At 54.0% G+C, this 15,806-nt stretch overlaps 5 protein-coding genes across 5 annotated transcripts; 4 read left to right on the plus strand and 1 right to left on the minus strand.

Annotated features, from left to right (window-relative positions):
- Positions 1-624: 624 nt before the first annotated feature.
- AYO20_05626 (hypothetical protein) lies at positions 625-2,103 on the minus strand (the record flags this gene model as incomplete). The annotated part of the gene is made up of 1 exon (XM_022643920.1): positions 625-2,103. The coding sequence occupies one exon, from the start codon at positions 2,101-2,103 to the stop codon at positions 625-627; it is 1,479 nt and encodes a 492-aa protein (XP_022500161.1).
- Positions 2,104-3,407: 1,304 nt separating this feature from the next.
- AYO20_05627 (hypothetical protein) lies at positions 3,408-6,267 on the plus strand (the record flags this gene model as incomplete). Its single annotated transcript, XM_022643921.1, has 7 exons — positions 3,408-3,431; positions 3,513-3,640; positions 3,702-3,840; positions 3,897-3,933; positions 3,987-4,951; positions 5,004-5,104; positions 5,187-6,267. 7 exons carry the CDS (start codon positions 3,408-3,410, stop codon positions 6,265-6,267), a joined length of 2,475 nt encoding a protein of 824 aa, XP_022500162.1.
- A 636-nt stretch (positions 6,268-6,903) lies between these two features.
- On the plus strand, positions 6,904-8,916 carry AYO20_05628 (hypothetical protein; the record flags this gene model as incomplete). Its single annotated transcript, XM_022643922.1, has 4 exons — positions 6,904-7,439; positions 7,540-7,944; positions 8,047-8,500; positions 8,716-8,916. 4 exons carry the CDS (start codon positions 6,904-6,906, stop codon positions 8,914-8,916), a joined length of 1,596 nt encoding a protein of 531 aa, XP_022500163.1.
- Positions 8,917-9,975: 1,059 nt separating this feature from the next.
- On the plus strand, positions 9,976-10,437 carry AYO20_05629 (hypothetical protein; the record flags this gene model as incomplete). Its single annotated transcript, XM_022643923.1, has 1 exon — positions 9,976-10,437. The coding sequence occupies one exon, from the start codon at positions 9,976-9,978 to the stop codon at positions 10,435-10,437; it is 462 nt and encodes a 153-aa protein (XP_022500164.1).
- Positions 10,438-11,187: 750 nt separating this feature from the next.
- On the plus strand, positions 11,188-15,806 carry AYO20_05630 (hypothetical protein; the record flags this gene model as incomplete). Its single annotated transcript, XM_022643924.1, has 6 exons — positions 11,188-12,147; positions 12,238-12,559; positions 13,029-13,634; positions 13,687-14,114; positions 14,237-15,295; positions 15,402-15,806. The coding sequence occupies 6 exons, from the start codon at positions 11,188-11,190 to the stop codon at positions 15,804-15,806; spliced, it is 3,780 nt and encodes a 1,259-aa protein (XP_022500165.1).

Consider the following 15,806-nt stretch of genomic DNA (forward strand, 5'->3'; position numbering starts at 1 on the left):
GTGAAACGGCGACTTACGATGATGAGAGCGTGTGTGTGGATGGATCGTGCGGAGTCATGTCTGTCTTGTGTGTCTGTCTGTGGGAACAAAGGATCCTGTTGTGTCTTTTTTCAACTTCAAGCTTTATAGTAGGGAGGGCCTTTTGCCGTTTAGGTGGTGGTGATTATGACTATTACTCGTCAAGATCTAATCAATGCTGCTCCTCTTTTTGACGGATGGATCTCTGCGTTTCATCGTGGGCATACGGAGTACCGATTAGGTCCGGGCGGGTACTCGCGTACGAGTGAGCCCGCCTCGCCGCCTACGGGGGCCCTGGGCCCCAACCCACACGGCCGCGTCTACTCGGAGAATAGATCTGTGGTGGAGCAATCCCGCGAGGCCGCCCGCATAAGTTGATTATTATCCCCCTTGGCGTGCCTGGCTAGAATGTATCTTTTATAGATCCACCCTGCAGTCTACTCGTACAAGTGGCTAGAATATGCCTGCACCGCCCATATGGATCTCGAGACTTTCACAAGGTGATACCTAGTGCGGGCGAATATAAAATTTTGCCTAAATAGCTCGATCAAGAATCAATGTCTACCAGTGGGTGATCAAAGTTAGACGGGTCGGAGCTTCCTGCTTTTACACCTTTGCCTTGGAAAAGCTAAGCTCCCTCAAGATCTTGTCATTGTGCTCTCCCACCGCGGGGATCGGGTCCATCCTTGCGTCCACATCGGCGCTCATCCCCGGTGGCAAGAAGGCTGGGATCGGGCCAACCTCAGTGTCAACCTGCCCGAAGCGTCTGCGCGCCGCGAGCTGCTCGTGCTCCCATACCCCTTGCATGTCGTTGACTTTTGCGTTGGCGATGCCGGCCTTCTCGAGCCGTCTGACGACCTCGTCGGCGCCGCCGCCCCACGAGGCGAAGATGCCGCTGATGATGGCCTCGAGTTCGGCGCGATTGTCACTCCGCGAGGCCGTGTCTTTGAACTTGGGATTGGTGGTCAGGTCCTCGCGCTCGAGGACATCCGCTGCCAGGATCTTCCACTCCCGCTCGTTCTGCACGCCAAGCATGACCTGGGCGCTCAGGCTGCCATCAGGGGAGATTCCGGTTGAGAATGGGCCATAGGGATAGATACTCGCATGAGCAGCTCCAGCTCGCTTGGGGGCTGTCTGGCCTTCAAACGCGTAGTACAGGGGGAATCCCATCCACTCGACCAGCGACTCGAGCATGGACACGTCAATCACACATCCCCTCCCAGTCTTCTGTCTTTGAATGATCGCTCCCAGAATACTGCTGTACGCATAGATTCCCGCGGCGATATCCGCTATCGAGCATCCCACCTTGGCCATCTCATCCTTGGTGCCTGTGATGCTCAACAAGCCCGCCTCCGCCTGAACGAGGAGGTCATACGCCTTCTTGTGTGCGTAGGGACCGTTACCTCCATACCCGCTGATCGATGCGTAGATCAACCTGTCGCCCCTCGCCTCGCCGGGAAACGCGGCGTTCATCATAGCTTTCATGTCTTCGTAACCCAGGCCCATCTTCTCAGCGTCGCCGGGCCTCAAGTTTTGAACAAAGACATCGGCCTTCTCACAAACCAGCTTCCGGAGCACTTCCATATCTTGGGGTTTCTTGATATCCAACGCGAGGGACTCCTTGTTGCGGTTCGTCCATACAAAGTGACTGCAGAGCTTCCCCCGGATGCGCTTGTCGTGGTGCCGGACAAAGTCCCCAGTCCCTGGACGCTCGATCTTGATGACTCGAGCGCCGAGATCAGCAAGATGGCGAGTTGCAAGAGGCATGGAGATGACCTGTTCGAGAGCCACGATTGTTATATCGGAGAGAGGTCGACTGGAGGGTGCATTGAACTGGAACGCTTCGGAGCTGGGAACGTTGAGCGTGCTTTGATGGCGGTGAGACGACACCACTACGCCTCTGTGCGAGGTCGACCTCGGATGGACATCCCAGCGAGAGAGTGGTATCCGGTTGTTCCTTGTTGTCCCTGTCTGGAGCGAGAAGGAGTAGTTCCTGGTACAACGGCCATTCGTCCTCCACCAAGCTTTTCTCAGGGAGCTGACCTGATAGAACAGCCTCGTAAAGTCATGCTGCACGGATCCCATCTTGATTGTCGTTCGTTCGTAGTGCTCCAAATATATCTGTGTGACTCCTCAGCAACTCGATGGGTTTTTTTTTCAAACTTCTCAAGTCCTGATAGCTAGATTGTCACCGCTCACCACCAGAGGGACAATCAGTAACGTGGTTAGATCTGGGGAATCTGCAGTACCTCCGGGCTCGGTCGTGGTTGACACTGGGAGCCTTTCCCCGCACGAGGCTGCTGCGTCGGTGATAGCAACCGGTGATTCGCCGGTGCGGGGAAGCACCGTCACGTGTCAGTCCACTCCCGAGGAGTATCTTGCTTGATTTCCGATTTCGGCCACATATTCTCTCAGCCTCGACGACCCGTAGGTTGTGGTATTGTGAGACTAGCGTTGAGGTGTGCCAGAAAAATAATGGGCAACTCTGTACAGAAAATGCCACTTCTGCTGGGACCACCCTCTGAAAAAGAGCCATGCTTGAATAGCGTCCCAACAGCCCATCGAATGAACCTAGGGGCTGGCCGCTGCGGCATCTCTGGGCAGCCAGTTCTCTGCAAGCCTCAATCAGCGTCCAGAATCACTAGACTACGCACGAGTCCACGGTAACCATGAAGACACCAGAACATCAACCCCTATCTGTCAATAACTCGCAGGAACACAACGTGGAAAGGCCTCGTGTCCTGTCAGAGGGCACGTCCCTGGACCAAAGAAGCTTCCTGCATAATCAATGGCTTCCACTAAGTGGTTAAGGCTGTGGGGGACGGTCCCACCCCCACCACAACCGAGCCGAACTTAAGCCTCGACCATGTCTGCAAGACAGCCAAGTCGCCGAGGCTGGAAGCGGTCTCGAATAATTGGATTCCGGATTGTTGGTATTACGGGGCAAAGCAGCAGCTGGAAGTTCCTCGATACTGGGGAAGGGTCTTGAATGTGACTGAAGGAGCTAAGGACCTCCCCAGCTACCAACAAGCGAGACTGTTAACAGCCGGCACCACCGGTTCTTTTGAAACTGCTCCTTCTCATGTCGTTACTCTACTTGTGTTCTTGGGCCAGCCAACAATTACTCGCCGAAACGTGCACCCACAGTTTAAGCAGAAAGGTATCCATAATCATCCCAACCGGCCCGTGCACCAGAGTGCAGCGGGTGAAGTCTCATGTTATCCACCGGCTCAGCATATCACTGCACCTTATGTCAGCAGAGCTTCTCCAGGAGAGAGCACTTACAGCGACACATGATCAAACGTAGGGCATTGCTCCAAACTCCTGTGACGAGAAGGCTGATTGAATCCTGGGGAAGATACGGAGCTGCGAGCATTCCGCTGTGATATATGCTCGCAAACATTCAGCAGAAGGTAAGTGACCCACTACTTCTCCAAGTTTGGTTTCGAAGGATTCAAAATTGATCCCGTTTGTGCCAGTGACGCTCTGAAGAGGCATGCCTCTATCCACCAGTTTCCGGAAAAGGCGTCTTCGTCCTCAACAACCTCCAGCCAGGGAATTTCAACCCGGTCAAAGCGAGCTTCTGCTGCTTGCGACGCCTGCTCCCGATCAAAGACGAAATGTGATGGGAAGTTCCCTTGTGGTCAGTGTCTTGCGCGGGGAAGACTTTGTACGTTGGACAGACCACATGTCCTCAAGCGGCGATGTGTCCTGCCGGGCCACGAGCTTGCTCGTCAGAATCGTGGCACTAGCACCGAGGCTCGTGAGGAGATCGAGGCGGCCGACGCCCGACCAGAAGATTTAGCCTGGCAAGGTCTGCGAGTAAGTGTTCCCACCATGATAGTCAAGTGCAACCGCTGACTCCTCGTTCTCATCAGTCTACCAACGAAAGCATGGCATGTGCAGCTGGCCAAGGTAAACTGATGCACGATGAAGAGGGAGGCTTGTAACGTCTAACAGTGACATAGACCGTGTTGAAACGAGCAGGCAGTCTGGCGACAATTCTTGCAGTCAAGTGCCCGTAGACGGGGACTTAGAACCCCCTTCTCAACAGCAGTTAACAGAGCCACTGGTAAACCCTGCAGACACGCAACCCCTGCATTCACTTGGTCTGAGTGATGGACCTATCTGGAACGACTTTACTTCACTCGACTGTCACAATCCATTCGAGTACGAGAACCTCACACAACTTTTCTGGTTTCCCGAGACCTTTGTTGTCGACGACCTGGCTCTAGCACAAGGGTCTGGCCAGAGTTCTGCCCATGGAGCACATGGGTCAAGCAGTGCGGACAGTGCGGTGGATCCATATGCGGATTGGGTTCATTCTCATCCTTTGAAAAAGGGACCTACGGTTGATGTGATCCGGATTTGTGACTTCTTGCACGATTCGAAGAGTTGGGCACAGATTAACACGCTCGAGGGCAGACCGGGGTTGAAGCGAACGCTGGGCCCGGTGGTCGCGGACGGACTGCGTGACACTGTTTCTTCTCGGATACACGTCATGGTGTCCAAGGCACTTGATCAAGATCTTGTCAGAAAGATTCCGCATCTATTTCCGCCTCTCCAGACCGTCCAAGGAATACTGGCAGAATACCATCGGAATCTCGCCCTGCTCTACCCGATGGTACATCCGACTACCTTCCTCGAGTCCACCTGGGGCGAAGATGAAGCTTATTCCGACATTGGCCTCTTCTTTTCCACCTTGATGGTCCTTGGCTGTGTCACTATACCTCTGGCAGAGGCTCGATCGTTCGCGATCCAGCTGGCCTTCCTCATCCGCAACATGATCAACGAGACCATGACGAGGGATGAAAATCAAATCAACGATATTTGGACCATGAGCACCGCGCTACTGGTGACGGTGTTCAGCGCTTGGTGTGGTAACAAGAGACATGCGGAGCTTGCAGAAGCGTTTCGGGGCACCTTTTCAACGGTTGGTGAGCCCTTGAGCCGCTGCTTTGAATTAATATCTAACACAAATCCAGGCGTTTCTCCGCCGAGGCTATTTCAAGTCTGCTGCTCCCGTTGATGACGGGGCTATCTTCGCCAATTGGGGAGCCTGGATAAACAGAGAGCGAAAGACTCGGTATGTGAGATCTCCTTCCATTCTCCTGTCTAACAAAGGGAGATTTCTTTCCCCGCAAACCCCACTGACATACAGCCTCTAGTATGGGATATGTCTGGTATATTGTGGAACAAGAAATTGGCCTCTTCCACTGTCTATCCCCTACAATCCACTTCTCGGATATGCGCAGCCCCATTCCCTCGGCGGATGAGCTCTTCTTCGCCGAGACGGAAGAAGAATGGAGTGCGTTGGTACGGAGCTACCGTCAACTCGAAGGTCCAGGAAATATGTCGAGACTACACCCGCCATCCCTTGCGGCGTTCTACGGCATGTTCCTTCGGCACAATTTTCTTGAGCGGCACTGCCACGTCACCCCGTTGCAGTTGAGGCTTTTGCTGTGTGCGATCCAGACTCAAGTCACCCAGTTCGTCCAGAGCAATCGATTCGTTAGTACCGAACAATCCTATGCCGACGACCCACATGTCGAAACCAGCAGTTTCGCATCCCTCCGGCAAGAAGAACTGCAGACCATGCTTGTAAAGTGGTACATTCTGAGACAGAAAGTCCTCGGCACTGACGGCGAGACTGAAATGACCCTTGCATGCAAGCTGATTTACCATCTGGTATGGCTGGAGTTGCTCATCTGTTTCAGTGACATCCAACTTCTGGCCGGCCGGGAGGGACCAGCTGGTGCCAAACCGCTGATACCACAGTTCCAACGCTGGTTTCGGTCGCCATTCTCTTTCAAGGCGCTGGCACACGTAGGCCAAGTCCTGGAAATCTTGCAGTGTCCGAGGCATACGGTCCTGCGGCCGCTCTGGTGGCCGGTCGCGTTATTTCGCGTTTCCTTGATCATGTGGGCTTATAGCGTCGGATTGAAACTCCAACCGAGCCGCGCGCAGCAGGAATACGAGCTGGAGTTCGGGTCTGCCCCGCGGATACCACTGAACGATACCGAACAAGGGACAGGACCCCACGGAAGGGTCATCCGGCAAGGGGAGGGTATCCCGTGTGTGCTTCACCCCACGGGGGCATTGATCCCCGTCACAGAATTCCACGACGCTTCCAAAATGTGTCTGGATCTGCTGGAAGAAGGGAGAGTCCAGAGTACCCCTATATGTGAGGATGTGTACCGCTTCTTGCAAGCCATCAGACAGTACGACTTTGTCGGCACGAAACCGTGATTTGGGCGATTTGCCTTCTGCCATGGTGGTGGTTCACAAATCACAGATGAACTTTGGGATTCCTGTCTTCGTCATGAATAGAGGTAGGACAGCACGGACTCGATCGTCTTGGTCAGTCCGCCAGGAGAAGGGGAGATGCCCACCGTGGTCTGGCTCCAAAGCACCTGGGATCTCGCCTGGTCTGGCCGGCTGGAGACTCCATAGTAATATTCCGTTCTCTTGACTGTCTTCCTCTTGGATGAGGAGTACCTCATATAGCTTACAGAGTAACAAACTTTCTTTGGGCGCATTCCGACCTCTTGGAAAGATTTTCAAGACGTGTGTAGCGTGGTTAAAGGTGTAAATGAAGTATCCTTTTCGGGCCGAAGGTTGTGCTGGGGGAGAATAAGGGGCCCGTCGCCCATCCAGCCATTTTACCCCAGAGCAGATTCGGGCCGAGCGAGAAACCAAGTTGCATGGCTTTTGCGAGCAGCTGTGCTTCGGCACTGCACACCCCATTCAAGCCAGACACAGCTCTAAACAAGTTCACCGCCTGTCATGAGAAGGTCAATATATCTCTCGATTCCTTTCGTTTCGAGGTTTCCTCCTTGACACCGCTAAAGAATACTTGTGTGGGTGTATTCTCGACTCGCCAGGATGTTTCTCTTACCACCAAGCTATCTGTATCTGGGAGCGATTGCCCTTGTGGTATATTTGGCTGGCTGGATCATCTATACGACGTACTTCCACCCCTTGCGACACATTCCTGGACCGTTTCTCGCGCGCGTCAGTCGGGCGTGGATCACATGGCACATACTCCGGGGTGACATGGACCACGAGCAGCGGAGGCTGCACGCGAGGTACGGGCCTTTTGTGCGCATCGCACCGGACGAGGTGGCATGCTCGGACCCCAGGGCCATCCCCGTCATCTACCCTATGAAGGCGGCGCTTCCCAAGAGCGACTTCTACACCATGTGGCAGAACCCCAACATCGGCAACTTCCCGGACCACTTCAGCCAGCGCGACGAAAAGGTGCACGCCGAGCGGAGGAGGATCGTCAGTCACGTCTACTCGCTGAGCAATATCCTGCGCTCGGAACCGTACATCGACCACTGCTCCGAGGTGTTTATGGAGAGGATGGGCGCGTACGCGGACGCCGACGAGGTGGTGGACCTGGGCGAGTGGCTTCAAATGTGCGTACGCAGGTTGTTCAGCTACTCTACACGCGCAAAACCCAAGCGTGGTAAAGGGGGAATCGTCTCATTCTCTAACTGACGGGACGGGCCCTGATAGGTACGCATTTGACGTCGTCGGCGAGCTCTTCTTCGGCAAAATGTTCGGCTTCATGAACGAGGGCCACGACCACGAGAACTGGATCGCCTCTCTGGACCTGCTCATGCCCTTTCTTACCATCACCAGCGTCATCCCCAGCTACCTGCGGACACTCCTGGCCGTCTCGGCGTTGTTGTTCCCCAAGGTGCGCCAGGCGTTTCAGGCCTTGAACACCCTCGAGGCCGCGGCTAAGAGATGCGTCGTGGAGCGTAAGGAGCTTTTGCAGAATCCCAACGCCGCCGCCGACGACAAAGGCCCGGGGCCGCGTCGCGACCTGCTGGCCCAAATGTTTGCCATTCAGCAGAGTAAAGGCGCCGACGTCAATTTTTCGGAGAAGGATATGACCAAGGAATCGTATTCTGCCATGTGAGTGTGCACGAGATCTCTCTCTCTCTCTCATCGCAGCTCCTTCAAATCAGTATTCGTGAGGTCTGACTCCTAGCCTCGCTTTTGGGCCTAAACAAACAGATTCGCAGGTTCCGACACGACCGCCATCGCCATGCGAGCCACGCTGTATTTCCTCATGACACATCCCACAACCTACGACCAAGTCATGTCCGAGATCGACCAGGCGACGGCAAACGGCACCATCCCCACCACCGGCCCGATCGCCTACTCCCAAGCGACCAAGCTGCCCCTGCTGTGCGCGAGCATCAAAGAAGCCATGCGTCTCCACCCGAGCGTGGGCCTGACGCTGCCTCGCGACGTACCTCCCCAGGGCCTGGTGATTGGCGACACGCCGATTCCTGGGGGCGGCACGCGAATCGGAATGAATGCGGCGGTGGTGCACTATGACCGGTCTGTGTTTGGAGAGGACGCCGACACGTTTCGACCAGAGCGGTGGCTCGTGGACAGCACGGCCCAAATGGATCGTTGCATGCTCCATTTCGGGGCGGGGACGAGGACGTGTCTTGGGAAGAATGTGAGTTGCCTTGTCTACCCAGTATTTCCTTTTTCTCTTTGCTTTTTGAGATATTCCTCAATGTCTGGCAATCGAATCTGGGCCCGACCAGCTAGCTCAGCGTGCAAAACGCAACACGCCCCGCGTGGGGGAACATTCATGAAGGGGGACAAGATCTTCTCAGAAAGGAGCACAACACCTGGACTGACTTGTTCTTTTTTTTCCGAGAAAACCAGATCTCCCTGAGCGAACTGCACAAGCTGATCCCGACTCTCCTGCGCGACTTCAAGCTGGACCGCGCCACCGAGGAGCCGTGGAAGACGTATAATTTCTTCTTCACCACGCAGAAAGGCCTGTTGGTCCGGTTGCGACGGCGGACGCCGAAGAGGGCAGAGACCGACACACCAGAGATGGGAGGGAGGCGTCATATTCTATAGTTTCTGCGGGCGAGGGTGGGACGTCTCTCTGCGCATAGTTGGGTTGGAGAGGAAGTGTTGTAAACTACGAAAATTGGAAAAGGATACAAGACAGGGCGGCTATATTGTCTGAGATGTCCTGATTTGTCCTGAATCTCGACAATAAGCAGACCATTCGATACACAGGACACAGAGGGACGGGGGGGGGGGGGGGGGGAAGAGACTCCATGTCTGGTTCTGGTTCTGGTTCAGCAGCAGTGGAAAGTGGCTTTCTGGTAACAGAGCAGAGCAGAGAACAGTTCTCCTGCGACAGGGTATCACTGCGAGGCGTCCATTTTGTTCACCTATCCCTATCTATACCTCTCCCAAGGGGGCCGCGGGTAATGTGTGAACCACGAACTCGAACAGTTCAACCCTGTGAATTCATCCATCAATCGCAATCGTCAAGACCACCAGGTCAAGGCAACACTCCCCGATATGGCCAGACGTGATGTTATCCATTTGACAACATACTGTGATCGAGGATGCCATGATGGCCGTCCATGGCCACACACCTCCACCTGCAATTCACCATTGATGTGATGGGACCTCCTTACCCAGCCGAGGAGACTAGTCATGCATGCATGCACGGTCCTTCTCGCGTAGCCCTCTGTCTTGGTAGAGAAGGTGGGGATCCCACCACACCCGAACCGAGCCTAATACACAACTAGCGAGGGAGAGAGAGAGGCAGTCAACAGGTATCAGGCATCTCTCCAGAGAAACTCGAAACGGTCCAACCCAGACAGTCACGCGGCATGCCTTGAAAATTAAGTTTCCTGTTCCTCTTATATTATTTGTAATTGCGGGATGCGGGATGGGGGGTCATCAAGCACGAGAGGTGAAGTCATGCTGTGATGTGATATACCTTTCCTTGAGCACTAGACACTTGGACAGGTGACAGGTCAGCACAGAAAACAAAGCAATACCGCAGGGTGATATCTAGCATATACCATACTTGACCACACGACGCACCTCACCATCGAGTGTCTAAGAGTCACTAGTGCCGCCATCTCCAGAGCAAAAAAAGTGATAATAGAGGAGATGGGCTCGACGACACGAGAACAACAACGCACCGCACGCGCCGAGATCACGGCAGTCATGCACCGCTACGCGTCTCTCGCGCGCGAAAACGCCGATTGGGACACAATGGCCGCGCTGTTTGCCCCGGACGCGCTGTATCGTCTGCCCAACGGGGTCGCCGTGGACCCCAAGCGCATGGTCGAGGTGGTACAGGGCAACGAAGCCAAATACATCCGCCACCACGTCACGACCGTCGACATCACCTTTGTGGGCGAGGCCGAGGCGCATTCAGAGGCGTTTTACCTGGCGGTCACGGACCGGGCGAGCCCGGATCACTGGGGCATGTGGAAGGATGTGTTTCGACGGAGGGAGGAGGATCACGTCTGGCTCATTCAGGATCGGACCATCTATGTCGATGGCGCCGCGCCGGGAGGGTGGTATGCGACGGTTTACGGCATGCCAGGTGCAACTGTTGATGGTTGAATTAGGGGATGGAGTCCCGTGGAAGAATTCTGTCACTCGACAGGGAGGGAGGGGGGTAGTCATGAAGACAACAATGTGCTCCCTGGGAGCAGAGAACTGCCATCTGTTTGTTTACCTCGAAAATCTGGATTGGATCCGAGAGAAGTAAAGTTGCTGTCTCCAGATCCCAATCAGGCGGGGAGAGGTCTTCCTTGTTTGATAGTGGTAACCCATTAGTCCAAGAATTCTTCTTAAGGATTCATCAGGAGATATTGGAAAAGTTCTGTCTTCCGACCATATCCATCTTTCTGACCTCGAAACATAATTTGAACCATTGGTAAGTAGGTGCGGGTGACGCATTGTGAGCCCGCTGTCAGATCAACAAAATCGGCTGAATCTGGCCCAGCATACCTCGTGCTTGGTGGCATCCGCTTCGTCTAGCCCAGCCAGCTGGTGTTCTGGATGTCACAATGTCTCGAACGAACTCTTGAGCAGTCGGCACGGAAGTGGTGGGTGACTTAGAGGGCAAAAGGCTGACTTTTCTGAGCAGTCGCCAGTAGTGGCAATAACAGTGGCCACGGCACCAGCGAAAGTCGAGGAACAACAGTCAGTCATCGTCCATATGACCAGCCATGGCTCCGTTCAAACCGCATATACTCCGATACATGACGTGTCTGTCAGGGAAGAACTGGGAGATTCCGCTCGATTGCCCATCTATAACTTCTGTCTTTCTGTGAGTTATCAAAGCCATAAAGGAGAGACACGAGAAGAATGGGCTCGTCAACGACGCAGACACCAGTTCTTATTGCAGGAGGGGGTCCCACTGGTCTCTTTCTGGCGTTACGCCTTGCCCGGGCGGGGATCCGGACGGTGGTGTTTGAGCAAGACACCGAGCTCTATCCCACGCCTCGTGCATTGGGGTATTTTGGCCCGTCACAGTTCGCTCTTCAAAACGCAGGGATCTGGGAAGAAGTTCGAGACAAAGGCTACCTGCTCAGGGGCCTCTCGTGGAGGAAGACTACTCAGCAGATATCTCCAGACATCCGAAGCTGGGGTCCTCTGATTGCTTCTTGGGACCTGACCAAAGGATCCGCCTCGAAGGAGGGTGAATGTGGTTACGGCATGACGATCCTCGGACAACATCGGTTGAGGGAGATCATCCTGGCCAATCTAACCGCCTCGGGGCTTTCCCACATCTATTTCGGTCACAAAGTTATCGGTGTTGGCCAGGACCAAAATTCGGAAAATGTGAATGTGACGGTCCTCGACGAGCAAGGTGGCCAGCGTTCCTTTGAGGGATCATATCTGGTGGCGGCCGATGGAGGAAAGTCCACAGTACGCAAACTGCTCGGCTTGTCCCTTGACGGAATCACTTGGCCTCAGGTTCTAGTGGCGACGGACACTTGGGTCGACCTTCCAATGCCCGACGATGGCCCTCCATTTGCGTATATTGTTGATCCAGTGGACTGGGCTCTGTTTAGCCCCATACAACGGCCGTCTGAGCATGGACCCAGCTACTATCGCATCACTGTGGCCATGTCTCACGAGCAGTGTGAACCAGACGTTCTCGACCAGAATCTGAGACAGAAACTGGAAAGGTTGATTCCTGGCCCGCGACCAGCCAAGTATGAGGTGATACGGTCGCAGAGGTACGAGACTCATCAGCGAGTTGTCCCATCCATGCTCTCTGGGAGATGTATGCTGATCGGTGATGCGGCGCACCTGAACAATGTACGTTGACCTCCCATGTTCTATCTCTCTCTTTACAACTTCCTCCCAATGAGCATATGCGTGAGAGAAGTGCTGATGAATTGGATACAGCCCTGGGGAGGACTGGGTCTCAGCACGGGCCTGCTTGACGCGGACTCCCTGGCCGACGCCCTAACACACGTCCTGAGTCAAGGTGTATCGACATCAATACTTCGACGCTGGGCCGATGCGCGAAGAGAAGTGTTTCTGAAACTCGTCAGCCCGATTTCTTCGGCAAACAAGCTTCGCTGTCATGAGACAGATCCAGACAATCCCAACTCCGATCCTTTCTTTGAGATGCTCAGAAAGGAGGATAACGAGCAGGAATTGGCGGCTTTGATGTCGGACATGTCAGAAATGGCTACCGATGTGTCGCAGCTCATAGAAGTTCAAAGTGAAGCTGCAGGGAGATCTGTCTGGAGCTAGCAGTATCGATAGAGAAACAAGCATCTGGCAAAGTTGAGCATTGTGAGAGCGTGGCAAGCTAGAATTACGCGGTTTCAAAGAGTCGATTCTCGGTGCTGACCAGTCAATGAGATCTGAAAACTGCGCACCCACAAGTCTGCATCTTCAGTTCCAATTCTGCCTCGCTCTTCACTTCAACCACTTCCTCGATGTCAATGATTCGCTTGTGGTCGCTTAAACTGTCCTCATTCGAGAAATTTCACTTTCCAAAGTCTAGCAGCCGATTTGTCCCAGCCTCGTATCCGCGGTCTAGAACCGAAGAGCCCGAGCAGCTGAACACAACCCATGGAAACGCTTCCTGGAGGCCGCGGTCCCAACCTCCGCCCTAGGGACAGTCTGACCATGTCTCGTCCTTCGCAGTCTCATTGCGACTGAATCCTGCTATGTCTCCAATGTAGGCCTGCGATCAAACCGCTCTCACAGTCGAGCTGTTGCACTGTCCACGATGCTCTGTGAAATCTGCGACCAGATCCCATTCGGAGAGTTACCATCAGAAGAGCAAGATGCTTTACCGCATCATGCTAGCCTCGACGCATTAGAAGCCTCTAAAGAGTCATGCGCGATATGCAGGCTCATCTGGTGGGCGGCAGGCTGCTCCTTGGTGGATATTGGTGGAATGGTGGCATTCAGACCTGGCGTGGAATACCCTTCGGGCCGCAGAATCATGACACGAGAGACCGAGAGCAATTATAGCTCCCTAGGAAGTTTACGTGCCATGGAGAATGGCGCATCCATGTTTGACAATTCCGACCCAGAACCTGACCTTCGCAAACCAGCCTTTCTGGATCCTCGACAGCGCTTTCCGGCTGAGGAGGAGAGCAGTGGCAAGATTCGACCATGGCTCTTTGGCAGCTGGTACATGTCCCCCTTCACAGATCGACCGCTTCAGTTGATAGGCCTCGGTGTGAGGCTGGGTACAGGACCTAGTGTGGAAGAAGCTGAAGGCAATAGTAACGAGGATGTTCGCATGAGAGGGACATTCCTCAGGATCCGTACAGACGACGGTACCATATCCCCTTACAAAACAAACTAATACTGTTCTAATTTCCTACCAAGATGCCGACCTAGCTATAACAGTCCCAGGCAGGCTTCGAACGAATCATCAAGGTTCTGCGATCGCGCTGCAGCGAATTAAGAAATGGTTGAAAGATTGCAATGACGGCCACGACTGCAATCGAAGTCATTCCTGTTCAGACAAACCTTCGTCACCACCATTACCGACTCGAGTCGTCGACGTCAATGGTCCAGGAGATACTATTCGGCTCGTGGAGACCAATGGCCGACACGGACACTACGTAGCCCTCAGCCATTGCTGGGGGCTCTCGCACCGCATTACAACAACAAAGAAGACATACGCAGACAATTGCAAAGGTATCTCGCTCGATGGACTACCGGCAACTTTTCAACAAGCTGTCACCATTACTCGCGAGCTTGGGGTTCCTTTTCTGTGGATTGATTCCCTATGCATCATACAGGATGACGATGTAAGTCTCTTTCGTGTCTGTTAGAATGTTTCCAGATCTCTACTTCCCACCTCTCCTTTGCCTCGGGCAAACCTAGGTACACTCACCTTCAAAACATGTTTTCATCGCTTACGACGTGCCAGTTTGACTGGGAAATGGAGGCTTCCAGGATGGGCATTGTCTACTTTGCTTCTTACCTGACACTGTCAGCTATGAGCTCAGCAGATGACTCCTCTGGCTGCTTTCGCGATGGGTCGAAGCCAATGGAAGTGACGTACTCCAGACCATACATCTCCGTCGATACTCTGTCCACAGGAAGACGATGCATACCGCTCGCGGCGCCTCTGGTGGTAGACTATACAGGTGATGGGGTTGTCTGCAGGACATTCAATAACATGTTCGGCATGCGTGGCACCCAGAAATCTCGGGTGTACATCACTCCGGAGTGGATGCCATCATCTCTGAAACAGAAACCAAGGATATATGTTGTTGGAAGCTTTGGGGCAACGGTCCAGCCATTGAAGCACGAGCCGTTGAACAAGCGCGGATGGACACTTCAAGAGCGACTGCTTTCTCCGCGAACGTTGCACTTTGGAACCGAGGAGCTCTACTGGGAATGCGAGCAATATGTGCTGGCCGAGGATGGTGCCCTTTTGCGTAGAGAGTTTCCCACGTTATCGAGGGTTGTCAAGTCATTCCCAGGCTCGAATTTCGTTGCTGACGGCTGCGTCTCCAAATCCGGATCGGACGACAAGGAAAACAATGCATCCACCTGGCCCAACGTCTGGCTACGTCTGGTTGAAGAATACACTTCTCGCAACCTGACACGAGACAACGACAAGCTGCCTGCTCTGTCAGGTATCGCGAATACTGTGGGCACTCTGACAGGGGACGAGTACCTCGCTGGTCTCTGGCGCAACGATCTTCTCCAACACCTTTGCTGGTCAATAGAGACGTTCGAGCCAACTCATCAGTGTAGTGACCCAGCACACGATGCGGCAATGCCTCCCCCGACCAAGTCAGAGGTGAGGTATCCGCCGAAATATCGCGCACCATCTTGGTCTTGGGCCAGCCTGGACGGGAAGGTGAATTTCCATCCTCTCAATAGAAAGAATCTGAGGGCTCGGTGTATCTGCGCACATGTTGATATTGCGGGAAAAGATCGATACGGCAGGGTCAAGAAGGGCTGGATCACGCTGGAGGTAAGGTCTCGCCACTGATATCTTTTTTGGGTTCCCCCTTTTCGCGCTCGACCACGTTGAACTGTCTCCAACTATCGTCCATGAGCCCTAATAAAGATCCATACAGGCCCCGCTATACCTCCTCCAAGCCGCCGAATCGGATGCAAAATATCGCAAACTCCACCCAATGTCGACCGAAGTGGACATTCTTGTTGCCGGCGACACCAAGGGAGCAGCAGTGCATGGCCGCGGCTCCGCAACCTTTGACGACAAGCCTCATTTCCCCAGTTTCGCCCTCATGATCGACGGTCAGCAAGGCCTAGTTCTCAAGGCTAGGGAGCTATGGGAGTTTGTCAGGATTGGGACAGTCATGTATGGGCCCATGCAAAGAGGTGGAAGGGCCGCTGATGGTAGTAACACTGTGGAGGATAACGAGTCTGCCGAGCTTGTGAATGGTGGAGGCTACTCGGCAGCGGAAATCACTGCACTATCGATAGCAAAGGGGATGGCGCAGAAGATCACCATCTATTGA

Source organism: Fonsecaea nubica (assembly GCF_001646965.1).
Source record: "Fonsecaea nubica strain CBS 269.64 chromosome Unknown Scaff33, whole genome shotgun sequence".
In the NCBI taxonomy this organism is placed as follows: domain Eukaryota; kingdom Fungi; phylum Ascomycota; class Eurotiomycetes; order Chaetothyriales; family Herpotrichiellaceae; genus Fonsecaea; species Fonsecaea nubica.